This window comes from Oncorhynchus masou, chromosome 20, assembly GCF_036934945.1.
Source record: "Oncorhynchus masou masou isolate Uvic2021 chromosome 20, UVic_Omas_1.1, whole genome shotgun sequence".
Taxonomy (NCBI): domain Eukaryota; kingdom Metazoa; phylum Chordata; class Actinopteri; order Salmoniformes; family Salmonidae; genus Oncorhynchus; species Oncorhynchus masou.
In genome coordinates this window covers 18,558,508-18,584,221 of record NC_088231.1, presented here as the reverse complement: position 1 = coordinate 18,584,221, position 25,714 = coordinate 18,558,508, and the positions used below count along the sequence as shown (strand labels likewise).

General features: G+C 42.3%; 1 protein-coding gene across 5 annotated transcripts; it reads left to right on the top strand.

Moving 5' to 3' along the window:
* The first annotated feature begins 653 nt into the window (after positions 1-653).
* LOC135507109 (zinc finger protein rotund-like) lies at positions 654-25,172 on the top strand. Of its 5 annotated transcripts, none has more exons than XM_064926659.1 (7): positions 654-1,141; positions 5,802-5,938; positions 6,362-6,550; positions 12,290-12,493; positions 21,785-22,000; positions 23,652-23,724; positions 23,828-25,172. In XM_064926659.1, exons 1-7 carry the CDS (start codon positions 847-849, stop codon positions 25,009-25,011), a joined length of 2,298 nt encoding a protein of 765 aa, XP_064782731.1. In that variant the 5' UTR covers positions 654-846; the 3' UTR covers positions 25,012-25,172. The 5 variants fall into 5 exon arrangements, with proteins under 5 accessions (XP_064782731.1, XP_064782730.1, XP_064782732.1 ...); XM_064926658.1 differs by having other exon boundaries at positions 12,287-12,493; XM_064926660.1 differs by lacking the exon at positions 12,290-12,493.
* Positions 25,173-25,714: the final 542 nt, after the last annotated feature.

The window sequence follows — 25,714 nt, the reverse complement described above, 5'->3', positions numbered from 1 at the left end:
CTCGGGCAAGAGGCAGCTCCAGTGCAACTTCATACTACACCACCAGGTGTAAAGATGGTCAGGGCCAGGAGTTTTTCCTCACCACATGACCAGAGCAGGGGAAAACTCCTGGCCCTAGTTATAAGGGCTCCACACTACTGGGGGTTTCATATGAAAACTTGAATCCATGTGTTTTTAACAGTTTAATTGGTTTCCCCATTGAATGCTTCCCTCTGTGTGTAGTGGTTGTGTTTTCAGTTCAACTGGCTTGATGCTTGGTCCAGAGTGGACTGATAATGTATAAGTTATAACAAGTTAAGATTTTGAACATCCTTATGAAATTGTATCGTTTCCGGGGATGTACCAAAGAACAGCAATTAACAATTTATTTCCATTTGCCTTTCGACAAGATATAGTAGATTGACAATCAGATTGATAGGCTTGTAAAGATGTGGATTAAAGTCATATCTAGGCTGTCATACTGTTGTAAATCGTTTGTTGTTTATTTCTATTAGAAATACCCCAAATAGTGAAATTATTTATTTAAAAAAAATAATGAAATATTGTTTTCACCAGAGAACATGTTGTTCATTACGTAGGTACAACATTGTTGTGCCGCACTCCTGTACAGTAGGTGGCGGTGTTAAACTTTAAATTCCACAGTCCACGTATGATTACATTACTGTGACGTGAGGAAATAAAATAAAACATCTCACCAGCTAGCTACAAACAAAGCTAGCTGCAAGTTGACGTTAAGTTTCTGTTATGATTATTTGTTTTAATAGATTGGTAGATAACTGTAGATAATCATAATATATAAAACGCAAACACTGTTACATTGAAAAGAGGACAAAGCGTCGGGGGACAATGTCGGGTTCCGTGGTCGAGTTCCAGGCGCAGATAGCCTCAATCATGGAGGTGCTAGCCAACGCGGCTGTAACCGAAATCTGCAAAGTTGTTGACGATGGCTATGCCGTTGTACACCTGAAAATGTCCCAAAGCCACAAGGAGAACGAATTTCTCCGGAGGAAAATGAAATTGATGGAACTTCAGATCACCAGATTTCGAGCGGAGAGAACAAAGTTTTCAGAGGGGTCCGTCCACAATCGCTTCCATGGAATACGCCTCCTAAACAGACACAACCATCGAGAGATTACAACAGGTTGGTGATGATGATGAATTTGACAGTGCACATAGCTTACATTACATTAATCTTCAATTTGACCCCGCCCATCAATTGTGTTTTACAAAGTTTAAAGCTAGCATAATACATCCATGATTTATGTAATGTCAATACAGTTAGGGCCCAGCAGTATTATTGACATTCCATATATGACGTCTCATGCTTACTTTGTACTGTCAATACAGCTAGGATCCCTCTAGCTCTATATACACATTACATGCACTACCGTTCAAAAGTTCGGGGTCACTTAGAAATGTCCTTGTTTTTGAATGAAAAACACACTTTGTCCATTAAAATAACATCAAATTGATCAGAAATACAGTGTAGACATTGTCAATGTTGCTATTGTAGCTGGAAACTTCTGAGTTAAAAAATATAATTTTTTTATTTTTGCATTTTCCAATTAAGAACATTCAAAACAAAAATTCAATAATTTATCAAACTGTTCAACCATGAGGGAGAGGGACCATTGTCAAACCTCTGAGCGAGAAATCTAGACTGCAGTCCAATTGTACATTCTGAAATTGGGGAGGTTTAAGCCCCCTTGGCCGTAATCAAGGGTCAGTTTGTCCAGGCCAACCCTTGGGGTTTTGCCATGCCAGATAAACCGTCTGGTCAGCTTGTCGAGAGAGGAAAAGAATGCTGCGGGCACAGGGATGGGGAGAGATTGAAACAGATATAGAAATCTGGGCAGGACATTCATTTGAATTACATTGATTCTACCCAGTAGAGTGAGAGGCAAGTCCATCCATTTACACAGGTCACCCTCCACCTTATGCAACAAGCTGGCCAGATTGAGTTTATAGAGGTTGTTCAGATTACCATCCACCATTATGCCCAAATATGTCAAGCCCATAGGCAACCATCTAAAAGGTAACTGATGCTTGATGGTATGATGGTCAAAGACAGACAAATATAAGATTTCACTTTTATCAAAATTGACCTTATATCCAGAGAAATAACTATAACGCTGTAATAGGTTCTGTAGGTGAGAGAGGGAATGTTCTGGCTTCGTTAGAAATAATATAAGGTCGTCCGCAAAGAGTGATAATTTATGGGTATGGGGGCCCACCTCAAAGCCATGTATGTCAGGGCACATTCTAATAGCCTCAGCCAATGATTCGATGGCGAGGGCGAAGGGGTGGGTGTAGCTCCCTCCGGTAACCACAAGAACAACCGTTCCTTGATTTTAACTGGTGGCTTTATTCTGTAGTTTTAGTCAGAATTATCACCTTCTGTGAGAACTATAAAGTAAATGAAAATACAGTTAAGCACACTCCTACAACCTTCTTATCTTACGAGTGACTTATTAGCTTGGTATAACTCTGAAGTGCTTACATACATAAACAGTTTAGCCGGAGCTGTAACAGTATCAGATTAAACACATGAATAAAGGAAAAATACCTGATTGGCTGCTTATTACAGAAGGGAGGAAATCAAACTTCACACTTATTATTCCTGGCATGAATTCACACTTCATCCTTAATTATTATAGCGTTACCATCCTAACATACACACTTCATCCTTAATTATTATAGTGTTACCATCCTAACATACACACTTCAACCTTTACACACTTCAACCTTTACAAACTACTCCCGATGACATGAAAACTTAGCTAACACAGCGCGGGATTGCCTTCCCTCCAAAGGTGTGTTGCTACAATAATGTTCCCCATTACAACAGTTATTAGCTACATCGTTACAATGTCTATTTACAAACACGGGACCTAAAACAAATTCCAAGAAGCGAAAGAGATATGGCCATTCAACCCTTTCAAAGGCCTTTTCGGCGTCGAGGGAGACTGCCACACTTAACTATTTTGTTTTTGTTAGCAAGGTGAATTATATCAACAAACCTTCTGACATTATTGGAGGACAATCTATTAATTTTGAAGCCAGTCTGATCTGGGTTGACCAACAGGGGAAGACATGACTCCAGTCTCCTAGATAGCATCTTGGTGACCAGTTTACAATCTGTGTTAAGGAGAGATTGGTCTATAGGAGGCGCACTTTAGGTTTTTTTTCCCTTTCTTGTGAATTACTGTTATCACTGTTTGAGAGAGAGACTCTGGAAAGCAGTTGTCCTCCCCTACTTTTTTAAGTTCTCCCATAAGGTAGGGGACCAACAGCTCCTTAAATTCTTTATAGAACTCTGGAGGGAGATTTATTAGAAGGTAAGCGTTTAATTGTTGACGCAGAAGGGGATGTGTCTACTTATCAAAATTGCAGTTCCTCTTCCTTTGGAGTTAAAAGAGGACTCAAAAACTTGTCATACCCATTCCCTCTTTAGTTTCACTGTCTGTAAGATGTGTTTCTTGTAAAAACACAATGTCAGCCTTTCATTTCTTAAATTATGTATAGACTCTCTTCCTCTTAATCGGGCTGTTAAGACCTTTTACATTGAATGTGACATATTTTAGTGGATTAAGCATAGGTTGGGTTTCAAATATATACCCAAATGGTAATTCCTGATATGTAAATAGTCAGGTAATGTTTCAGAAGAAATGTCTTTGTTTCTGGCCATTTTGAGCCTGTAATCGAACCCACAAATGTTGATGCTCCAGATACTCAACTAGTCTAAAGAATGACAATTTTATTGTTGCTTTAATCAGGACAACAGTTTTCAGCTGTGCTAACATACAGTTGAAGTCGGAAGTTTACATACACCTCAGCCAAATACATTTAAACTCAGTTTTTCACAATTCCTGACATTTAATCCTAGTAAATATTTGGCGTCTTAGGTCAGTTAGGATCACCACTTTATTTTAAGAATGTGAAATGTCAGAATAATAGTAGAGACAATGATTTATTTCAGCTTTTATTTCTTTCATCACATTCCCAGTGGGCCAGAAGTTTACATACACTCAATTAGTCTTTGGTAGCGTTGCCTTTAAATTGTTTAACTTGAGTCAAATGTTTCGGGTAGCCTTCCACAAGCTTCCCACAATAAGTTGGGTGAATTTTGGCCCATTCCACCTGACAGAGCTGGTGTAACTGAGTCAGGCTTGTAGGATGAGTCATTAACTGAGTCATTCTATAGGATGGAGGTCAGGGCTTAGTGATGGCCACCCCAATACATTGACTTTGTTGTCCTTAAGCCATTTTGCCACAACTTTGGAAGTATGCTTGGGGTCATTGTCTATTTGGAAGACCCATCTGCGACCAAGCTTTAACTTCCTGACTGATGTCTTGAGATGTTGCTTCAATATATTCACATCACTTTCTTTCCTCATGATGCCATCTATTTTGTGAAGTGCACCAGTCCATCCTGCAGCAAAGCACCCCCACAACATGATGCCACCCTCGTGCTTCACGGTTGGGATGGTGTTCTCCGGCTTGCAAGCTTCCCTCCTTCTTCCTCCAAACAAAGCGATGGTCATTATGGCCAAACAGTTCTATTTTTGTTTCATCAGACCAGAGGACATTTCTCCAAAAAGTACGATCTTTGTCCCCATGTGCAGTTGCAAACTGGAGTCTGGCTTTTTTATGGAGGTTTTGGAGCAATGGCTTCTTCCTTGCTGAGCGGCCTTTCGGGTTATGTCGATATAGGACTCGTTTCACTGTGGATATAGATACTTTTGTACCTGTTTCTTCCAGCATCTTCACAAGGTCCTTTGCTGTTGTTCTGGGATTGTTTTGCACTTTTCACACCAAAGTACGTTCATCTCTAGGAGACAGAGCGCGTCTCCTTCCTGAGCGGTATGACGCCTGCGTGGTCCCATGGTGTTTATACTTGCGTACTATTGTTTCTACAGATGAATGTGGTGCCTTCAGGCATTTGGTATTTGCTCCCAAGGATGAATCAGACTTGTGGAGGTCGACAATTGTTTTTCTGAGGTCTTGGCTGATTTCTTTAGATTTTCCCATGATGTCAAGCAAAGAGGCACTGAGTTTGAAGGTATGCCTTGAAATACATCTACAGGTACACCTCCAATTGACTCAAATGATGTCAATTAGCCTATCAGAGCTTCTAAAGCCATGACATAATTTTCAGAAATTTTCCAAGCTGTTTAAAGGCACAGCCAACTTAGTGTATGTAAACTTCTGACCCACTGGAATTGTGATACATTAAATTATAAGTGAAATAATCTGTTAACAATTGTTGGAAAAATTACTTGTGTCATGCACAAAGTAGATGTCCTAACCAACTTGCCAAAACTATAGTTTGCAAACAAGAAATTTGTGGAGTGGTTGAAAATTAGTTTTAATGACGCCAACCTAAGTGTATGTAAACTTCCGACTTCAGCTGTAATTACAAAAGGGTTTTCTAATGATAATTTAGCCTTTTAAAATCATAAACTTGGATTAGCTAACACAACGTGCCATTGGAACACAGGAGTGATGGTTGCTGATAATGGACCTCTGTACCCCTATGTAGATATTCCATAAAGAATCTGCCATTTCCAGCTACAATATTCATTTACGCCATTAAGAATGTCTACACTGTATTTCTGATCAATTTGATGTTATCTTAATAGACAAAAAATGTGCTTTTCTTTCAAAAACAAGACATTTCTAAGTGACCCCAAACCTTTGAACAGTAGTGTATGTCATGAAGGTATTACTGTATGTTTGCTTTGTACTTTGTAAAACACCATTGATGGATGGGGTCAAATGAACCTCCTCTTTATTTCCAGGACCTACTTGGCAAAGCAGAAACAGACTTTCCAACAGGAGTTTTGGGAACAGCAGCATTCAAAGAGACAGACAGCCCATAGACGTGGACCAAGAGGATGTCTCTCCATCAAAGCATATGGATGCTACAAGTGATGAGGTAAGTTCCAATTTTAACACCCGATTTTAGACTGTCACAGAGTTATATCTGTTTTAGTCTCGGACACCAGACACTCCCTTCCACCTGGGGATGAGGTTATGTCTGTATAGACGTGTATATACCAGCACATTATAACTAGTGATGTAGTGGTTAAAAATAGGCAAGTAAAAAGTGATTGCCGTTTGCGGTGAGTAAAGTAACAGTCCCTATACTTTCAATGCATTTTTGTGCCAAAGGGTTATAAAGGCATGTGTAACATACAGACGGCGGAGTTTCCCCTCCACTACACCACTGATTATAACACAATAACAACAAGACAACTACTATGAATTTCACTAAATCCCATGTCATGCCCATATCTCCATTCAGTAGATAGTGTATGCTCTGTCTCACTCACTCATCTCTCCCACGTAACCCCATCAGCAGTCAGCAGAGACAGAGGAAGGGGAACCAGACCTGCTGATCATCAAGGATGAGGGGGAAGCAGATGACCAGGACTCTAGGATCAGCCACCCAGCTAGAACAGTGGAGGGCAGCAGAGAGCTAACCACCCAACCGACTACAGACCCTGCCTTCCAGCCCAGAGGCAACAACATCAACACAGCTATGGAGGTCAGTGGATCTGAGGCCATTCTCTTCCAGTCAGAAACAGGGACTGTGAACCAGGGACCACAGAAACACACAGGATTTGAACCCAGAGCAGAGAGACAGAGTCTGGACACAAAGTGTGACATGAACGGGGGCCTCAATCTCCTAAGAGATTCTTTAAACCAGGTGTGGAGAGAGGTAGTAGCGACTGATGATGGCACCTCTGCTGATCACACTAAAGTAATGGACCTAGGGAGTGGCCCAGTGGGCCTAGAAACACAGAATAGCTCAGACATAGAAATGAGAAGTGTAGGGTTAGAAAACCACAGGTTTTCCCCCAAGTCATTCCATTCTTCATCAGAACATGTGATAGTGATTGACTCTGTATCCACTGGCCGGCAGGTAAATAGAGATTTAGAGTGGGGTCAGGTGGGTACAGCTACTACACCACAGATCAATGGGACTAGAAATAGGCAGGGAGTGGGAGGGTTTAACAGAAACGCACCAATGATTCACCCCAAATCGATGATAGACAACACAACGCAATTGGTTTCACCTGGCTTCCGACCCTCAGAGAAAAATACACGCTGGCCTGGCACAGGAAATGCAGGTGAGGCCAACAAAGCTTGTCGGTGCTCGTTGGCAAGCCTCCATAGACACTCTGAAATACCAGGAAGAGGAGTTCAACAACCACTTCCTGCGTCACTTCATGACGGCTATTTTAGACCAAGCGCCACAACTTTCTCTCACTCCAGTAATTTCGCCTCACACTTTAGACCTGGCACTGTAGAACGACCGTACGGTTGCCCGAGCTGCAATAAAAAGTTTCTCCACGAGAGTGACTCACAGCATCACATGATCATCCACACCAGGAAGCGAGCGTTCGCCTGCATGTTGTGTGAGAAGAGCTTTGTGTCCCCCAGCAAGCTCCAAGTCCACCAAGTCCACACTGGGGAGAAGCCCTTCAGTTGTGCACAGTGTGGGCGCAGGTTCTCTCACTCCAGCAATCTGAATGGACATCAGAAGCTTCATCATTGAGACTGGCACAAATCGGGCAGTGACGGTCAAGGAACTTTGGATGATAGTGATTGGTCAGCCAAATGACTGTGGTCACCGTTATAACTGTTTGAATAGCAAAAGATGCACATTTTGTCCTCTCCTCCACTCCTGACTTGTTTTAGCAAGTAGCAACAACGTTTCATCACTTCGGAGAGTCCATGTTACAGCAGAAACCATGGAGATCCTATTAAATTACTAGAGGGGCTATGTCATAAACACTCAGTTCTAGAATGGAGTGAGAATGGCAGCCATTGTGGTCAGGGAGAAATCCAATCTGGTCTAATTGGAACGGATGGCCGTAGAGGCAGACGTGATGCATTTCCTGCTTTTATGAATTATAAAAGTAAGGCATGTGATATATCAGAAATATGATTGTTAACCTAAAATATTGTCATGAAATTATAAATACAGTTTATACAGGTTTTATACACATTTTCTGTATAAATAGTCTCTATAATATATATAAACAGACCATAAATGTCTCCCTTTTTGTTTTCTTTGAAAGCTGTGAATGTTGTAATATGATACAATATCAGTACTTATTGCATTTACAACTTGTATAAGACCTATCATCTGCTGTTTTCAGCCAGTGTCTGGCTGTGGATTGACTGCACTGTTTGTATGGAATGTTGCCATATTGTCAGTTCATTTGAACAATTATTGGAAATCATTCCACTGGCTAGCTAATAAATATACTGTGCAGTTAATCTTCAAAATCATTATTTTACACAATATCTTATCACATCACACTGGCTGACCATGGTTGACCAACTCATTGAACAAAATGGCTGACTTTAATACTGTTATAAGACCTTTAATGTCCATTCTTGTATTCTAATTCCTAATTCTATGGCAGAAATTGATTCAACCTCACAAATGCCCGTCCGTCCCGTTTTCTGTCAGCTGTTCGATCCACAAAATAAAAAATAAAAATATATATATTTAGTTTTTATGGTTTATTACATTTTCATGACAGTCTTCATCCATAGCCATCGGTTACAGTGTTGTACGGTAATTGTGCCAACCCTAGACACAGTAGCAAGAGATTCCTATGGGAAAAAAGCTATGGATTAGCTTTATGTCAGTTAGGTTATTGCAATACGCTATGAAAGTCCTGCCTACTTCCTTGTTCATGTGCCTTGCTGTTTTTGAATGTGATTCAAGAGTATATAATCAAATTCATGAAAACATGGTCTTTTAATCTCTACGGGATCGGTGTCCCTATACCCGGACGGTTGAGCTAACGTGTGCTAATGTTATTAGTATGACAGTTGTCAGTCACAGCGAACTTTCCAGGACATAGACATGTCTTATATGGGCAGAAAGCTTAAATTATTGTTAATCTAACTGCACTGTCCAATTTACAGTAGCTTTCACAGTGAAAAAAAGACTTAAAAACTTAGCACGGCAACTGGTTTGATACATTCACCTCTGAAGGTAAATAATGTACTTACATTCAGTAATCTTGCTCTGATTTGCCATCATGAAGGTCCCAGAGATAAAATGTAGCATAGTTTTGTTTGATAAGTTTTATATTCAAATGTGGGAACTGGGTTCTACAGTTTGAAGCCTTGCTGTCTCTGGCTCCACACCCACCCCAACCAGCCATCTAGATGTTTGAAAGTTAGTGTATATGCTAATGAGCCATCATGTATGACATTCCTGGTAGTGTGTAAACGTAACATTTTTATTACCATATAATCTTTGTATGTTCTCTATAGTTATGTACTTGAAAATGTATCAATTGACCAATTCGGCACATTTGGGCAGACTTGATACAAAATATTGTCTGGTATTGTAATGCTTCACTGGAACAATCTGAAACTTTGCACACATACTGCTTCCATCTAGGGAACAAAATCTAAATTGTGCTAAAAATATGATATTATGGCCTTTCTCTTGCATTTCAAAGATGATGGAACAAAATAATAAATAGAAAACACATGTTTTTTTGTTTGTATTATTTTTTACCAGATCTAATGTGTTATATTCTCCTATATTCATTTCACATTTCCACAAACTTCAAAGTGTTTCCTTTCAAATGGTATCAAGAATATGCATATCCTTGCTTCAGGTCCTGGGCTCCAGGCAGTTAGATTTGGTTGTCATTTTAGAGGAACATTTTAAAAAGGGCCAGATCCTTAAGAGGTTTAAGATGCAGTGCCTTCAGACGGTATTCAGATGCCTTTCCTTCTTCCATTTTGTTACATTTTACTCCCTTGTTCTAAAATTGAATGAATCGTTTTTCCCCCTCATCAATCTACACACAATAATACCCCATAATGACAAAGCGAAAACAGGTTTTTAGAATTTTTGCAAATGTAATACAAATTTAAAAAACAAAATTGCTTGTTTACGTATAGTTGAAGTTGGAAGTTTACATACACCTTAGCCAAATACATTTAAGCTCAGTTTTTCACAATTCCTGACATTTAATCCTATAAAAAAAATCCCTGTTTTAGGTCAGTTAGGATCACCACTTTATTTTAGGAATGTGAAATGTCAGAATAATAGTAGAGAGAAGGATTTCTTTCAGCTTTTATTTCTTTCATAACATTCCCAGTGGGTCAGAAGTTTACATACACTCAATTAGTATTTGGTAGCATTGCCTTTAAATTGTTTAACTTGGGTCAAATGTTTTGGGTAGCCTTCCACAAGCTTCCCACAATAAGTTGGGTGAATTTTGACCCATTCCTCCTGACAGAGCTGGTGTAACTGAGTCAGGTTTGTAGTCCTCCTTGTTCGCACACACTTTTTCAGTTCTGCCCACAGATTTCCTATGGGATTGAGGTCAGGGCTTTGTTATGGCCATTTCAATAACTTGACTTTGTTGTCCTTAAGCCATATAGCCAGTACTTTGGAAGGATGCTTGGGGTCATTGTCCATTTAGAAGGACCATTTGCGACCAAGCTTTAACTTCCTGACTGATGTCTTGAGATGTTGCTTCAATATATTTCACATCATTTTCTTTCCTCATGATGCCATCTATTTTGTGAAGTGCACTAGTCCCTAATGCAGCAAAGCACCCCTACAACATGATGCTGCCACCCCCGTGCTTCATTCTTGATGTTTCTACAACTTGATTGGAGTCCACCCTTGGTAAATTCAATTGATTGGACTTGATTTGTTAAGACACACACCTGTCTATATAAGGTCCCACAGTTGACAGTGCATGTTAGATCAAAAACCAAGCCATGAAGTCAAAGGAATTGTCTGTAGAGCTCTGAGATAGGATTGTATCAAGGCACAGATCTGGGGAAGGGTACCAAAACATTTCTGAAGAATTGAAGATCCCCAAGAACACAGTGGCCTCCATCATTCTTAAATGGAAGAAGTTTGGAACCACCAAGACTCTTCCTAAATCTGGCCACCCGGCCAAACTGAGCAATCGGGGGAGAAAGGCCTTGGTCATGGAGGTGACCAACAACCTGATGTTCCTCTTTAGAGATGGGAGAACCTTGCAGAAGAACAACCATCTCTGCAGCACTCCACCAATCAGGCATTTATGATAGAGTGACCAGATGGAAGCCTCTCCTCAGTAAAAGGCACATGACAGCCTGCTTGGAGTTTGCCAAAAGGCACCTAAAGGACTCTCAGAACACAAGAACCAATATTCTCTGGTCTGATGAAACCAAGATTGAACTCTATGGACTTTATGCCAAGCGTCACGTCTGGAGAAAACCTGGCACCATCCCTAAGATGAAGCATAGTGGTGGCAGCATCATGCTGTGGGGATGTTTTTCAGCGGCACTGGGGAGACTAGTCAGGATTGAGGGAAAGATGAACGGAGCAAAGTACAGATAGATCCTTGATGAAAACCTGCCCCAGAGCGCTCAGGACCACAGACAGGGGCGAAGGTTCACCTTCCAACAGGACAACTACCCTAAGTACACAGCCAAGACAACGCAAGAGTTGCTACGTGACAAGTCTCTGAATGTCCTTGAGTGGCCCAGCAAGAGCCCGGACTTGAACCAGCTTGAGAGGATCTGCAGAGAAGAATGGAAGAAATTCCCCAAATACAGGTGTGCCAAGCTTGTAGCGTCATACCCAAGAAGACTCAATGCTGTGATTGCTGGTAAAGGTGCTTCAACAAAGTACTGAGTAAAGGGTCTGAATACTTATGTGAATGTGATATCAGTTCTTTCTTTTTTTGGCAAAAATGTCTGAAAAACCTGCTTTTGCTTTGTCATTATGGGGTATTGTGTGTAGATAGATGAGGGGGAAAAAACAATTTAATCCATTTTAGAATAAGGCTGTAACGTAACAAAATGTGGAAAAGGTCTAGGGGTCTGAATACATTTGGAATGCACTGTATATGTAAAATTATATTTGTATTGGTCTATTATTTTACTTCTACCCAATGTCTTTATGAAGGCTTTTGCACAAAATACAAAAGGTGGAGTTTACCCTCCATTACACCACTGATTATAACACAATAACAACAAGACAACTACTATGAAGTTCACTAAATCCCATGTCATGCCCATATCTCCATTCAGTAGATAGTGTATGCCCTGTCTCACTCACTCATCTCTCCCACTTATCTCCATCAGCAGTCAGCAGAGACTCTTCTGGCTGCGTCTTTTTTAGGCAGACTTCTTTCAGACTGAATATCCACGGGGTAACCATGGTAACAGTCTGATGTTTAGGCATGTAGAAAGCATATGCTCTGTTTCACTCATCTCTCTCACTTAACCCCAGCAGACAGAGGAAGGGGAACCAGACCTGCTGATCATCAAGGTGGAGGGAGAAGCAGATGACCAGGACTCTAGGTTCAGCCACCCAGCTAGAACAGTGGAGGGCAGCAGAGAACTAACCACCCAACTGGCTGCAGCCACCACAGAGGACCCCGCCTTCCAGCTCAGTGGCCCCAGAGGCAACAACAACTACAACAACACCGCTATGGAGGTCAGTGGATCTGACGTCGTCCTTGGCTTTTCCCCCAAGTCATACCATTCCTCATCAGAACATGTGATAGTGATTGACTCTGTATCCAGTGGGCAGCAGGTAGATAGAGATTTTGAGTGGGGTCAGGTGGGTACATCTACTACACCACAGGTCAATGGGTCTGGAAATAAGCAGGGAGTGGGAGTGTTTAACAGAAACGCATCATCGATTCACCCTGTACACCACAAATCAATGAGAGACACTGTGCAGTTGGTTTCACCCGGATTCCGTCCCACAGAGATAAATACAAGCACCCGTCTTGACGCAGGAAATACAGGTGAGGCCAATAAAGCTAGTTTGCGCTCATTGGCAAGCCTCCATAGACACTCTGAAATACCAGGAAGAGGAGCTCAACAACCAGCTCATACCTCACTTCCTGTCGGCCATTTTAGACCAAGCGCCACAACTTCCTCTCACTCAAGTAATCTTGCTAATCACATTAGACCTGGCACGATAGAACGACCGTACGGTTGCCCGAGCTGCCATAAGAAGTTTGTTCACGAGAGTGACTTGCGGCAGCACGTCGTCATCCACACCAGAAAGCGGGTGTTCGCCTGCACCTTGTGTGAGAAGAGCTTTGTGTCCCCCAGCAAGCTCCAAGTGCACCAGAACGTCCACACTGGAGAGAAGCCCTTCAGTTGTGTACAGTGCGGGCGCAGGTTCTCCCAATCCAGCAATCTGAATAGACATCAGAAGCTTCATCATTGAAAACTGACACAGAAGCAAGAGATTCCTATTGTTGGGTTCTGAGAATATGAAATATACTTATTCATGTCACAGAGGGTAATGTATAACAGTTACATTATGTCAGGATATGTCACAGAGGCGGAGAGGGTAATGTGTAACGTTTACATTATGTCAGGATATGTCACAGAGGGGGAGAGGGTAATGTATAACATTTACATTATGTCAGGATATGTTATTGTTAGCCATCAGGGATCCTATGGGAGGGGTCCTTCTGGGAGGAGAAGAGACACAGTCTGGTACCAGGCACCATGACAGCCGTGAGTTGGGCAGGGAAGCGATCACATGTTGCAGGCATTGATAAGGGGAGAGAGCTTTGGATTAGGCATCAAGGGGACTGAGGTCATCACTTCGTCTTCCTGTCGAACCATAACAGATGTCAGGGTTGGAGACAAGGAGGAGTGCATCTAAACTGGAGTATATAAACTTGTTGGTGGAAACATGTTTTGTCTAATGCAGCTGTATTGATCTTCTGGGAGAATAAACTTGGTTAAGCTTTCATAGTGTCTGTTGAGTTGTTTACTCTGAGAATTAGAACCTAACACTATTGAAAAAAGCTGTTATAGCAATATCATGAGTTCAAACGTCATTGGTTCTAACATAGTCGTATGTCTGCAGGATGTTTGCCCTGGTCTCATATGTCTACAATACAACGTGGTTCATATTTACATTATCTACAAAGACTGTTACGTTTTCTTGGCTTCTTTAAGGCCAACAGCATCACTCACATTGACTGTTCAGGTTGATCATGGTTGTGTTCTTCTAATAATACTGTGTGCCTCACACTAAAGTTATAGCAGATACTGAAATTCTACTGTGAGACTGAAAAACTGTCTGTTCTTCTGTAACAATTTGACCAATGGCTGTTGATGTTTATTCATTCCTAGAATTCCATCAATAAATAATATTTTTCAAAGAATTCCATGGTACTTCTTGACCCTAAATACGCCTATTGATGTCACCTGTTAAATCCACTTCAATCAGTGTAGATGAAGGTGAGGAGGCAGGCTAAATAAGTTGTTTTTTAGCATTGAGACATGGATTGTGTATGTGTGTCATCCAGAGAGTTAATTGGCACGACATAAACCGGACCCATCTGTTACTATCTGGCCGTCCGGCCGACTGGTCCTATCTGTCCGGCCGACTGGTCCTATCTGTCCGGCCGACTGGTCCTATTTGGCCGGCCGACTGGTCCTATCTGTCCGGCCGACTGGTCCTATCTGTCCGGCCGACTGGTCCTATCTGTCCGGCCGACTGGTCCTATCTGTCCGGCCGACTGGTCCTATTTGGCCGGCCGACTGGTCCTATCTGTCCATTTTATTCCTGAGACCAGCTCATCAGGCCTGTGTCAGGAATAGAGCGAGAGAGCCAGAGGAGGGGAGAAAGTTGGGAAGGAGAGAGGATGATGTCAAAGTAGATAGGGCTGACAGACTAACATCCCACTGGGCCCTGACTGACATCTAGTTTTGATTAAAATTTGGTCCAGTTAATTAACATGAAATCAACAAAAAAAAGTCACCATGTCATTGGATTTATGTTAAAAGTTTGGTGAAAAAAAGACTAAATGCCCTTACGTTGATTACTTTTTGTCAGATGTGTGCGTACTGGTAGCGAAGTCAGGTGCAGGAGAGCAGAGATTTGTGAAACAGGCGCACACTTTATTTAGGCAAAAGTGCAAAATGCGCAAAACAGTCACAAGAATTATGTTTAACAATAAACATCTTTGTGAAAAATAACACGGGAAAAACAAGCCAGTCTGGTGCGTCAACAATACACACGTAACATAAACAATCTGACACAAAGACATGATGGGGAACAGAGGAATAAATACATGTAGATTGATTGGGGAATGAAAACCAGGTGTGCAGGGAACAAGACAAAACAAATGGATCAATGAAAAATGGAGCGGCGATGGCTAGAAAGCCGGTAACGTGGACCACCGAACGCCGCCCGAGCAAGGAGAGGAGCCGACTTCAGCGGAAGTCGTGACACTTTTTGAAAATCCAATCAGTTTTCCACGTTGATTCAATGTCATCACATTGATTTTGGGGGGGTTGAAATGACATGGAAACAAAGATGATTCAACCAGTTTTTGCCCAGTGGGATGAAAGTCAACTGAATATATTTTTATCACTGACTTTTCACCAGTGATGTAATCACTCTTGGTCCAGCCCAGCTCAACCCTGACCTATGTAAATGAAAGATTGAGAGAAAGAAAATTGACTTTCTATGAACAGACAAATTGAAATGTATTGAATTAGATATGATATGAACTCATCTGCAGAAAGGTTCACAATTCCATCGAAGGGGAATGTGCACACAAGTGTTGTTGCGCCATACCAACAATTTGGCTATCTTCCCCGTCACATCATGAAAGGTCTTGTTGATGTTCTTTTGTCTCTCTCTCTGACTCTTCCTTTCTCCTCTGACCAGAAGGGACCGGTCGGCCAGACAGATAGGACCGGTCGGCCCGGACAGATATTGGACCAGTCGGCCGGACAGATAGGACTGGTCGGCCAGACAGATATAAGACCGGTTGGCCAGAAAGGTATTGGACCGGTCATCCGGACAGATATTGGACTGGTCGGCCGGACAGATATTGGACCGGTCGGCCGGACAGATATTGGACCGGTCGGCCGGACAGGTGGCGGTGGGGTTATGTTGTGGGCAGGCATAAGCTACAGACATTGAACACAATTGCATTTTAACTATGACAATTTCAATGCACAGAGATACCGTGACGAGATCCTAAGGCCCATTGTAGTGCCATTCATCCGCCACCATCAACTCATGTTTTAGCATAATGCACGGCCCCATGTTGCAAGTAACTGTACACAATTATTGGAAGCTGATAATGTTCTTCCATGGCCTGCATAGTGCAAACTCACCATGTCACCCATTGAGCAAGTTTGGGATGCTTGGGATCAACAGTGTGTTCCAGTTCCCGCCAATATCCAGCAACACAGCCATTGAAGCAGCGTGGGAAAACATTCCACAGGCTACAATCAACAGCCTAATCTACTCTATGCAAAGGATGTGTGTCGCGCTGCATGAGGCAAATGGTGGTCAGACCAGATACTGAAGGGATTTCTGATCCACGCCTTTATCTTTTTTTTGAAGGTATCTGAACAACAGATGCATGTCTGTATTCCCAGTCATGTGAAATCCATAGATTAGGGCCTAATTTATGTATCTTAATTGACTGATTTACTTATATGAACTGTTACTCAGTCAAATATTTGAAATTGTTGATGTTTGCGTTTATATTTTTGTTCAGTATAGATTGATCCTATATAGATTGGCCCTATATAGATTGACCCTAAATATATATTGACCCTAAATATACACTCACCGCCCAGTTTATTAGGTACACCACCCCGTTAAAGAAAATGGAACGCTCCTACAGACAGTGAATCAGGCAAAGCAGGCAGACAGGCATTGAGGCAATGTTACTGTTCAATTAAACGTTAGAATGGGAAAAAGGAGTGAACTAAGCGACTTTGAGCGTGGTATGATCGTTGATGCCAGGCACACCAGGTCCAGTATCTCAGAAATGTCCAACCTTTTCACACACGACAGTGTGTAGGGTTTCCCGAGGCTGGAGTGACAAAACAAAAAACAGAGTTACAGAGTAAGGGAAAACTGTAGAGTTGAGGTTCAAGGTGCGAGATGTCCATTGAAATCTGGCAACTTGGACCTCAACCCTACAGTTCTCCCTCGCTCTGCGTTTTGAGTGTCAGGAGAGGACACTTTTCATCCCAAAGGATTTACTCTCCAACAGGTTCCCCAAAGACATGGAAAACGTTAACCATTAGTGGGAAAAAAACTAAAACTTACCCAAGATCAGCATCTAGGGACAACTTAACACTGCTCCACCTGTGACATAATGAAAGGCAGGAGCAGGAGTTTTTCCACACCACGTGACCAGACCAGGGAACACCTCCTGGCCCTAGATTTTAGGGGAATGGCTCAGGTTCACACTAGTGGGGTTTTCATATGTAAACTAGGTCTATGTGTTTTGAACCGTTTGAATGGTTTCCACAATGAACACTACCCTCTGTGTGTCGTGGTTGTGTTTTCAGTTCAACTGTCTTGATGCTTGGTCCAGAGTGGACTGATAATGTATAAGTTATTTTAAACATCCTTATGAATGTGTATAGGTGAACAGTAATTAAAAAATGATTTCCATTTGCCTGTCAACAATATACTTTAGATTTACTATCAGATTGATAGGCTGTAAAGATGATGGAATTCATATATATGAATAGTAGGCTAGTCTGTCATACTGTTGTAATTTACTTTTTTTCAAGTCAATTAACTGTCTGTCGTTTATTTCTATTAGAAATACCAGAAATAGTTAAATGCTTTATTTTAGAAAAATCATGAAATATTGTTTACACCAGAAAACATGTTTATTATGGAGCTCCAACATTGTTGTTATTGTGGAGCACTCCTATACAGTAGGTGGCGGTGTCCAACTTTCAAGTCCAGCATATGATTACATTACTGTGATGAGGAACAGGAAAAATAATCTCACCAGCGAGCTACAAACAAAGTTAGCTAGCTATCCATGTTTAGTTTCTGATATTATTGTATTTGTTTGAAAAGCTTGCTAGATACTCATAATATAGAAAACACAAAGACCTTTTTCATATTGAAAAGAGTCCAAAAGCGTCGGGGGACAATGTCGGGTTCCGTGGTCGAGTTCCAGGCGCAGATAGCCTCAATCATGGAGGTGCTAGCCAACGCGGCTGTAGCCGAAATATGCAAAGTTGTTGACGATGGCTATGCGGTTGTACACCTGAAAATGTCCCAAAGCCACAAGGAGAACGAATTTCTCCGGAGGAAAATGAAATTGATGGAACTTCAGATCACCAGATTTCGAGCAGATAGAACAAAGTCTTCAGAGGGGTCCGTCCACAATCGCTTCCATGGAATACGCCTCCTAAACAGACACAACCATCGAGAGACTGCAACGACAGGTTGGTGATGATGATGAATTTGACACTGTGCACGTATTTTAAATTAAATTATAGAATACCGACCATTTCGAATCCCACCGAACCTTCTCCGCTATGCAATCTGGTTTCCGAGCCACGCTCAAGGTCCTAAACGACATCATAACCGCAATCGATAAGAAACAATACTGTGCAGCCGTATTCATTGACCTGGCAAAAGCTTTCGACTCTGTCAATCACCACATTCTTATTGGCAGACAACAGCCTTGGTTTCTCAAATGATTGCCTCGCCTGGTCCACCAACTACTTCTCTGATAGAGTTCAGTGTGTCAAATCTGAGGGCCTGTTGTCTCTGACAGTCTCTATGGGGGTGCAGGGTTCAATTATCGGGCTGACTCTTCTCTGTATACATCAATGATGTCGCTCTTTCTGCTGGTGATTCTCTGATCCACCTCCACACAGACGACACCATTCTGTATACTTCTGGCCCTTCCTTGGACACTGTATTAACTAACCTCCAGACGAGCTTCAATGCCATACAACTCTCCTTCCATGACCTCCAACTGCTCTTAAATACAAGTAAAACTAAATGCATGCTCTTCAACCGATCGCTGCCCGCACCTGCCCGCCCGTCCAGCATCACTACTCTGGACGGTTTTGACTTAGAATATGTGGACAACTACAAATACCTAGGTGTCTGGTTAGACTGTAAACTCTCCTTCCAGTCTCACATTAAACATCTCCAATCCAAAAAATAAATCTAGAATCGGCTTCCTATTTCGCAACAAAGCATCCTTCACTCATGCTGCCAAACATACCCTCGTAAAACTGACCATCCTACCGATCCTCGACTTCGGCCACGTCATTTACAAAATAGCCTCCAACACTCTACTCAACAAATTGAATGCAGTCTATCACAGTGCCATCCGTTTTGTCACCAAAGCCCCATATACTACCCACCACTGCGACTTGTACACTCTCGTTGGCTGGCCCTCGCTTCATACTTGTCAGCTAACCCACTGGCTCCAGGTCATCTACAAGAACCTGCTAGGTAAAGTCCCCCCTTATCTCAGCTCGCTGGTCACCATAGCAGCACCCACCTGTAGCATGCGCTCCAGCAGGTTTGTCTCACTGGTCACCCCCAAAGCCAATTCTTATTTTGACCGCCTTCCAGTTCTCTGCTGCCAATGACTGGAACGAACTGCAAAAATCACTAAAGCTTTAAGCACCAGCTGTCAGAGCAGCTTACAGATCACTAAACCTGAGCATAGCCCATCTGTAAATAGCCCATCCAACTACCTCATCCCCATGCTGTATTTATTTATTTATCTTGCTCCTTTGCACCACAGTATCTCTACTTGCACATTCATCTTCTGCCCATTCTATCATTCCAGTGTTTAATTGCTATATTGTAATTACTTTGCCACCATGGTCTATTTATATTGCCTTACCTCCCTTGTCCTACCTCATTTGCACACACTGTATATATACTTTTTCTACTGTATTATTGACTGTGTGTGTGTTTATTCCATGTGTAACTCTGTGTTGTTGTATGTGTCAAACTGCTTTGCTTTATTTTGGCCAGGTCGCAGTTGCAAATGAGAACTTGGTCTCAACTAGCCTACCTGGTTAAATAAAGGTGAAATAAATAAAAATTAAATTAAACATGAATCTTCAATTTGACCCCATCCATCAATTGTGTTTTACAAAGTTCAAAGCTAGTATAATACAGCCATGATTTATGTACTGTCAATACAGTTCGGCTTAGATGTATTATTGAGATCCACCTTTAGAGGCTGAGCCTGTTCACTCACTAACATCTTGAAGGTGGAGACTTTACAGGTGCCCACAGCAGGGAACGAGAGACTGAAAAAAAACCTGCTTTTATCTCCAGGACATCAGACTGTCCCCACTAGACTGCCTCTTCCCAGTACCCTGCCCTGAACTTAGTCACTTGTTTTTTTTAACCTTTATTTAGGCAAGTCAGTTAAGAACAAATTCTTATTTTCAATGACGGCCTAGGAACAGTGGGTTAACAGGGGCAGAACGACAGATTTGTACCATGTCAGCTCGGGGATTTGAACTTGCAACCTTTTGGTTACTAGTCCTTTCTGTTACTAGTCCAACTGTTACTAACCACTAGGCTATGCTGCCTCCCCTAGTCACTGTTACTAGCCCGGCTACCACCCAATACTCTACCCTGCACCTTAGTGACTGCTGCCCTAGTCATTGAACACTGGTCACTTTAATAATGTTTACATACTGTATTCTAGTCAAGGCTCATCCTATAGAACTATTGCTGTACACACCTTTCCTATTCATATACTGTCTATATATACCATCATTTATATATCCCGGACTCTGACCTTGGTCGCTCTGATATTTCTTAATTCCTTTTTATTTTTTGGATGTGTCTGTATTGTTAGGTATTACTGTGTTACAGTAGGTATTACTACCCTGATGGAGCTAGAAACATAAGCATTTCACTGTGTTACAGTAGGTATTACTACCCTGATGGAGCTAGAAACACAAGCATTTCACTGTGTTACAGTAGGTATTACTGCCCTGATGGAGCTAGAAACACAAGCATTTCACTGTGTTACAGTAGGTATTACTGCCCTGATGGAGCTAGAAACACAAGCATTTCACTGTGTTACAGTAGGTATTACTGCTCTGATGGAGCTAGAAACACAAGCATTTCACTGTGTTACAGTAGGTATTACTGCCCTGATGGAGATAGAAACAAGCATTTCACTGTTACAGTAGGTATTACTGCCATGATGGAGCTAGAAACATAAGCATTTCGCTACACCTGCGATAACATCTGTAAAATATGTGTACGTGACCAATAAAATAAGATTTGAGGATGTATCATGCTTTCTTTGTACTGTCAACACAGCTAGGATTTCTTTTAGCTCTACAGACACATAACATACAACATGAACATATGTTTGCTTGGTACTTTGTAAAACACCATTGATGGATGGGGTCAAATTAACCTCCTCTTTATTTCCAGGACCTACTTGGCAAAGTAGAAACAGACTTTCCAACAGGAGTTTTGGGAACAGCAGCATTCAAAGAGACAGACAGCCCATAGACGTGGACCAAGAGGATGTCTCTCCATCAAAGCATATGGATGCTACAAGTGTTGAGGTAAGTTCCAATTTTAACAGACGATTTTAGACTCTCAGACTTATATCTGTTTTAGTCTCGGACACCAGACACTCCCTTCCGCCTGGGGATGAGGTAATGTCTGAATAGACGTGTATGTCAGCACATTATAACTAGTGATGTAGTGGTTAAAAACATGGTTGGTAAACGATGATCAGTGAGTCAAGTAACAGTCCCTATACTTTAAATGCATTTTTGTGCCAAAGGGTTGTAAAAGGCATGTGTAAAACACAGAAGGTGGAGTTTACCCTCCACTATACCACTGATTAAAACACAATAACAACAAGACAACTACTATGAATTTCACGCCCATATCTCCATTCAGTAGATAGTGTATGCTCTGTCTCACTCACTCATTTCTCCCACTTAACCCCATCAGCAGTCACCAGAGACAGAGGAAGGGGAACCAGACCTGCTGATCATCAAGGTGGAGGGAGAAGCAGATGACCATCACTCTAGGTCCAGCCACCCAGCTAGAACAGTGGAGGGCAGCAGAGCGCTAACCACCCAACTGGCTGCAGCCACCACAGAGGACCCTGCCATCCAGTCCAGTGGCCCCAGAGGCAACAACAACTTCAACAACACTGCTATGGAGGTCAGTGGATCTGATGCCATCCTCCACCAATCAGAAACAGGGAATGTGAACCAGGGACCCCAGCAGTACACAGGATTTGAACCCAAAGCAGAGAGACAGAGTCTGGACACAAAGTGTGACATGAACGGGGACCTCAATCTCCTAAGAGATTCTTTAAACCAGGTATGGAGAGAGGTAGTAGTGACTGATGATGGCACCTCTGCTGCTCACACTAAAGTAATGGACCTAGGGAGTGGCTCAGTGGGCCCAGAAACACAGACCAGCTCGGCCACAGATATGAGCAGTGTATCTAGTGGCCAGCAGGTGGATAGAGGTTTCGAGTGGGGTCAGGTGGGTACAGCTACTACACCACAGGACAATGGGACTGGAAATAAGCAGGGAGTGGGAGTGTTTAACAGAAACACACCAATGAGTTGCCATGATTTGATGAAAGACAACACACCGCTATTGGTTTCACCCGGCTTCCGGTCCTCAGAGATAAATACAGGAAACCATCTTGACACAGGAAATGCAGGTGAGGCCAACAAAGCTAGTTGGTGCTCATTGACAAGCCTCCATAGACACTCTGAAATACCAGGAAGAGGAGTTGAACAACCAGCTCATACCTCACTTCCTGTCAGCCATTTTAGACCAAGCACCACAACTTCCTCTCATTTGAGTAATCTTACCACAGATGTTAGACCTGGCACCGTAGAACGACAGTACGGTTTCCCGAGCTGCCATAAGAAGTTTGTCCACGAGAGTGAGTTGCAGCAGCACGCTGTCATCCACACCAGAAAGCGGGGGTTCGCCTGCAACTTCTGTGAGAAGAGCTTTGAGGGCGCCAGCCATCTCCAAATGCACCTAAACGTCCACACTGGCGAGAAGCCCTTCAGTTGTGCACATTGCGGACGCAGGTTCTCCCACACCAGCAATCTGAAAAGACATCAGAAGCTTCATCATTGATAACTAACATGGAACAAGCGATTCCTATTGAAAAAAAGCTGTTATAGAAATATCATGAGTTCAAACGTCATTGGTTCTAACATAGTCGTATGTCTGCAGGATGTTTGCCCTGGTCTCATACGTCTTCAATACAACGTGGTTCATATTTACATTATCTACAAAGACTGTTACGTTTTCTTGGCTTCTTTAAGGCCAACAGCATCACTCACATTGACTGTTCAGGTTGATCATGGTTGTGTTCTTCTAATAATACTGTGTGCGTCACACTAAAGTTATAGCAGATACTGAAATTCTACTGTGAGACTGAAAAACTGTCTGTTCTTCTGTAACAATTTCATCAATGGCTGTTGCTGTTTATTCATTCATTCCTATAATTCCATCAATAAATAATATTTTTCAAATAATTTCATGGTGCTTCTTGACTCTAAATATATATTGTCACATTGACCCTAAATATATTGTAAGGAAAGGACATTTTTCTTTCAAAATTACAAGTGAATTATTGAGGTCCAGTTTTAATTTCATATGTTTTGAGAAGCTTTAGATGTTCTGTGTCCATGAGTTGAGTCAGTAAATTAACAACTTAATTCAAGCCATTAGATCAATATTATAGCATAGTAATATCTGAGTTATAATAGACCTGCATTTGTTTGAGAGCTTTGTGGAGCTCATGTCTGTCTACTTAATTCCTCCCTCCTCTTTTCAGGCCAAATCTACTGTGGAAGGAGAGAGAGACCTCCAGCCATGGAAGAAAGAAGAGGGTCTGAGGGAGATGCCAGGTAATGATTTATGGATTGCTGTAATGAAAAATGACATACTGATTGACAACCTCATTGTTTTATTTGACTGCATATGACCATCATGCTTTTGTTGTCTCTTCAGGCACTGATAGTGGCCACAGAATGACAGACCCAAACACACCGACCTCTCTACACACGGACCAAACAGAGCTCACTGAGCAGCTCAGAACCAAACACAGCATAGTGACTGTCAACAGATCAGACACTGTTTTCAAGTCAGACCCGGAGCCTGAGAGCCTGAGCCAGGTGCTCCAACTCACAGGTCCAGGACCTGTTGCTAAACAGCAGCGCAGCCTAAACCACGAGAGAACAACCGATCTGCCTGTAAACTCCCATAAGCGAAGAGGCAGTGAAACAGCGAATGATCGGCTGTCTTGTTCTAGTTATGCTGCCGAGACGGTCTCAGGAAGCCCCTCGCCTCTCACAAAGCTGAACCCCATTCCCCCACTTTCTCAGATGGTGAGGAGTGAACACGAGTATCCCCAGGTCGATTCAGAAGTCATGTCGGAGGTCATAGTTATCGACCCCCTTCCTGTTGACGATGGGGATGGCACGCCCTCGTCGTGGAGACAAGGTGACATCATGGAACACGGGCATCATCAAGGAGGACATAGTGAAGCAGATGCCATGCTTCTTGGAGGACATTCGAGTAACACTTATCATCATCATCCTCACCCAGGTGTCCAGCCAGCAGCGAGACAGAACTCTCCTGACAATCACTTCTACACCATCGGCATGAACGGCGCTTTCAACAACCGCCTCGGCACCTTTCAGAACCCCGCAACCACCGCCACTCCATACGCCACGGGAACCGAGGAGCTGCAGTACCCCACCTGGGTGGATTTCCCTGGGAGCGCCCCTGACACCCACCTGGGCGACGTGACTGGGACTCATCAGGACAGAGGGTCTAGGGAGGAGGGGGCGAGGTCCTACAGGTGCACCTTCTGTGACAGGGAGTACCCTCACCTGTGCCAGCTTAAGATGCACCAGAGGGTCCACACGGGGGAGAAACCGTACGAGTGCTCCCTGTGTGCGAAGCAGTTCAGCCAGTTGTGCAGCCTGAAGCGGCACCAGAGAGTACACACAGGGGAGAAACCTTTCAGATGCGCTCAATGTGGGAAACAGTTCTCTCATTCCAGCAATTTAAAAGTGCATCAGAGCGTCCATACGGGTGAGAAACTGTTCCACTGCACCCAGTGTGGGAAGAACTTTTCCTTTCTGAGCAATCTGATAAGACACCAGACAGTTCACACACGGAAATTATAGGTTGTGTTGTGATTTGGGATTGTGTTTTCTGAATTGCTTGTAAATTGTATGTGTATGATTGCTCTGGCTTAAAGGTTGTTTTCGGTTTATTTCTCCCCTGACTGTTATTTTGTATTCTGGAGCCTTTTGTAAAAAAAAATATAAAAAGAATTGACACTAAATGTTTGACTGCAGATTATTATTTTGTCGGAAATGTTCAACTTATTGTATAAATTCCTACAGTATTTGTGACGCAAAGTGTTGAAAATAATCAGGCAAAACTAAGATTTTTTCACAATCAACATGCTTGTGTTAAAGTTCAAAAGAAATAAAGCAACTCATGGGAAATTTGAAAAAGGTATTGTCTTTGAGAATGAGAGTAATACATTTAGCTTTATCTCAGCAAATACATCTCTGTGATCTCAGTGTTTACAGTAAACTGTCTCCGGATTGTTTAACCACAAGGGTTTTACTCTGGAAAGTTTGTTTGCTAGCTAAATAATAACAAAGATGTCCTACTTTTCGTGCGCGTGTAGATTCCTTATGGAAACTTTAACGGCAACAGTCGTACGAGCAGTGTGTCAAATAATGGAAGAATTCCTATGAATTTGGCTCTACCGTTTGAACCATTTTGGCAATAAACTATTATGACCCCATTCCTGAAATATGGACATATCTTCGGTTCCCCTCAACGACGATCACATGCTGTGTTAGAAGGGAGTGA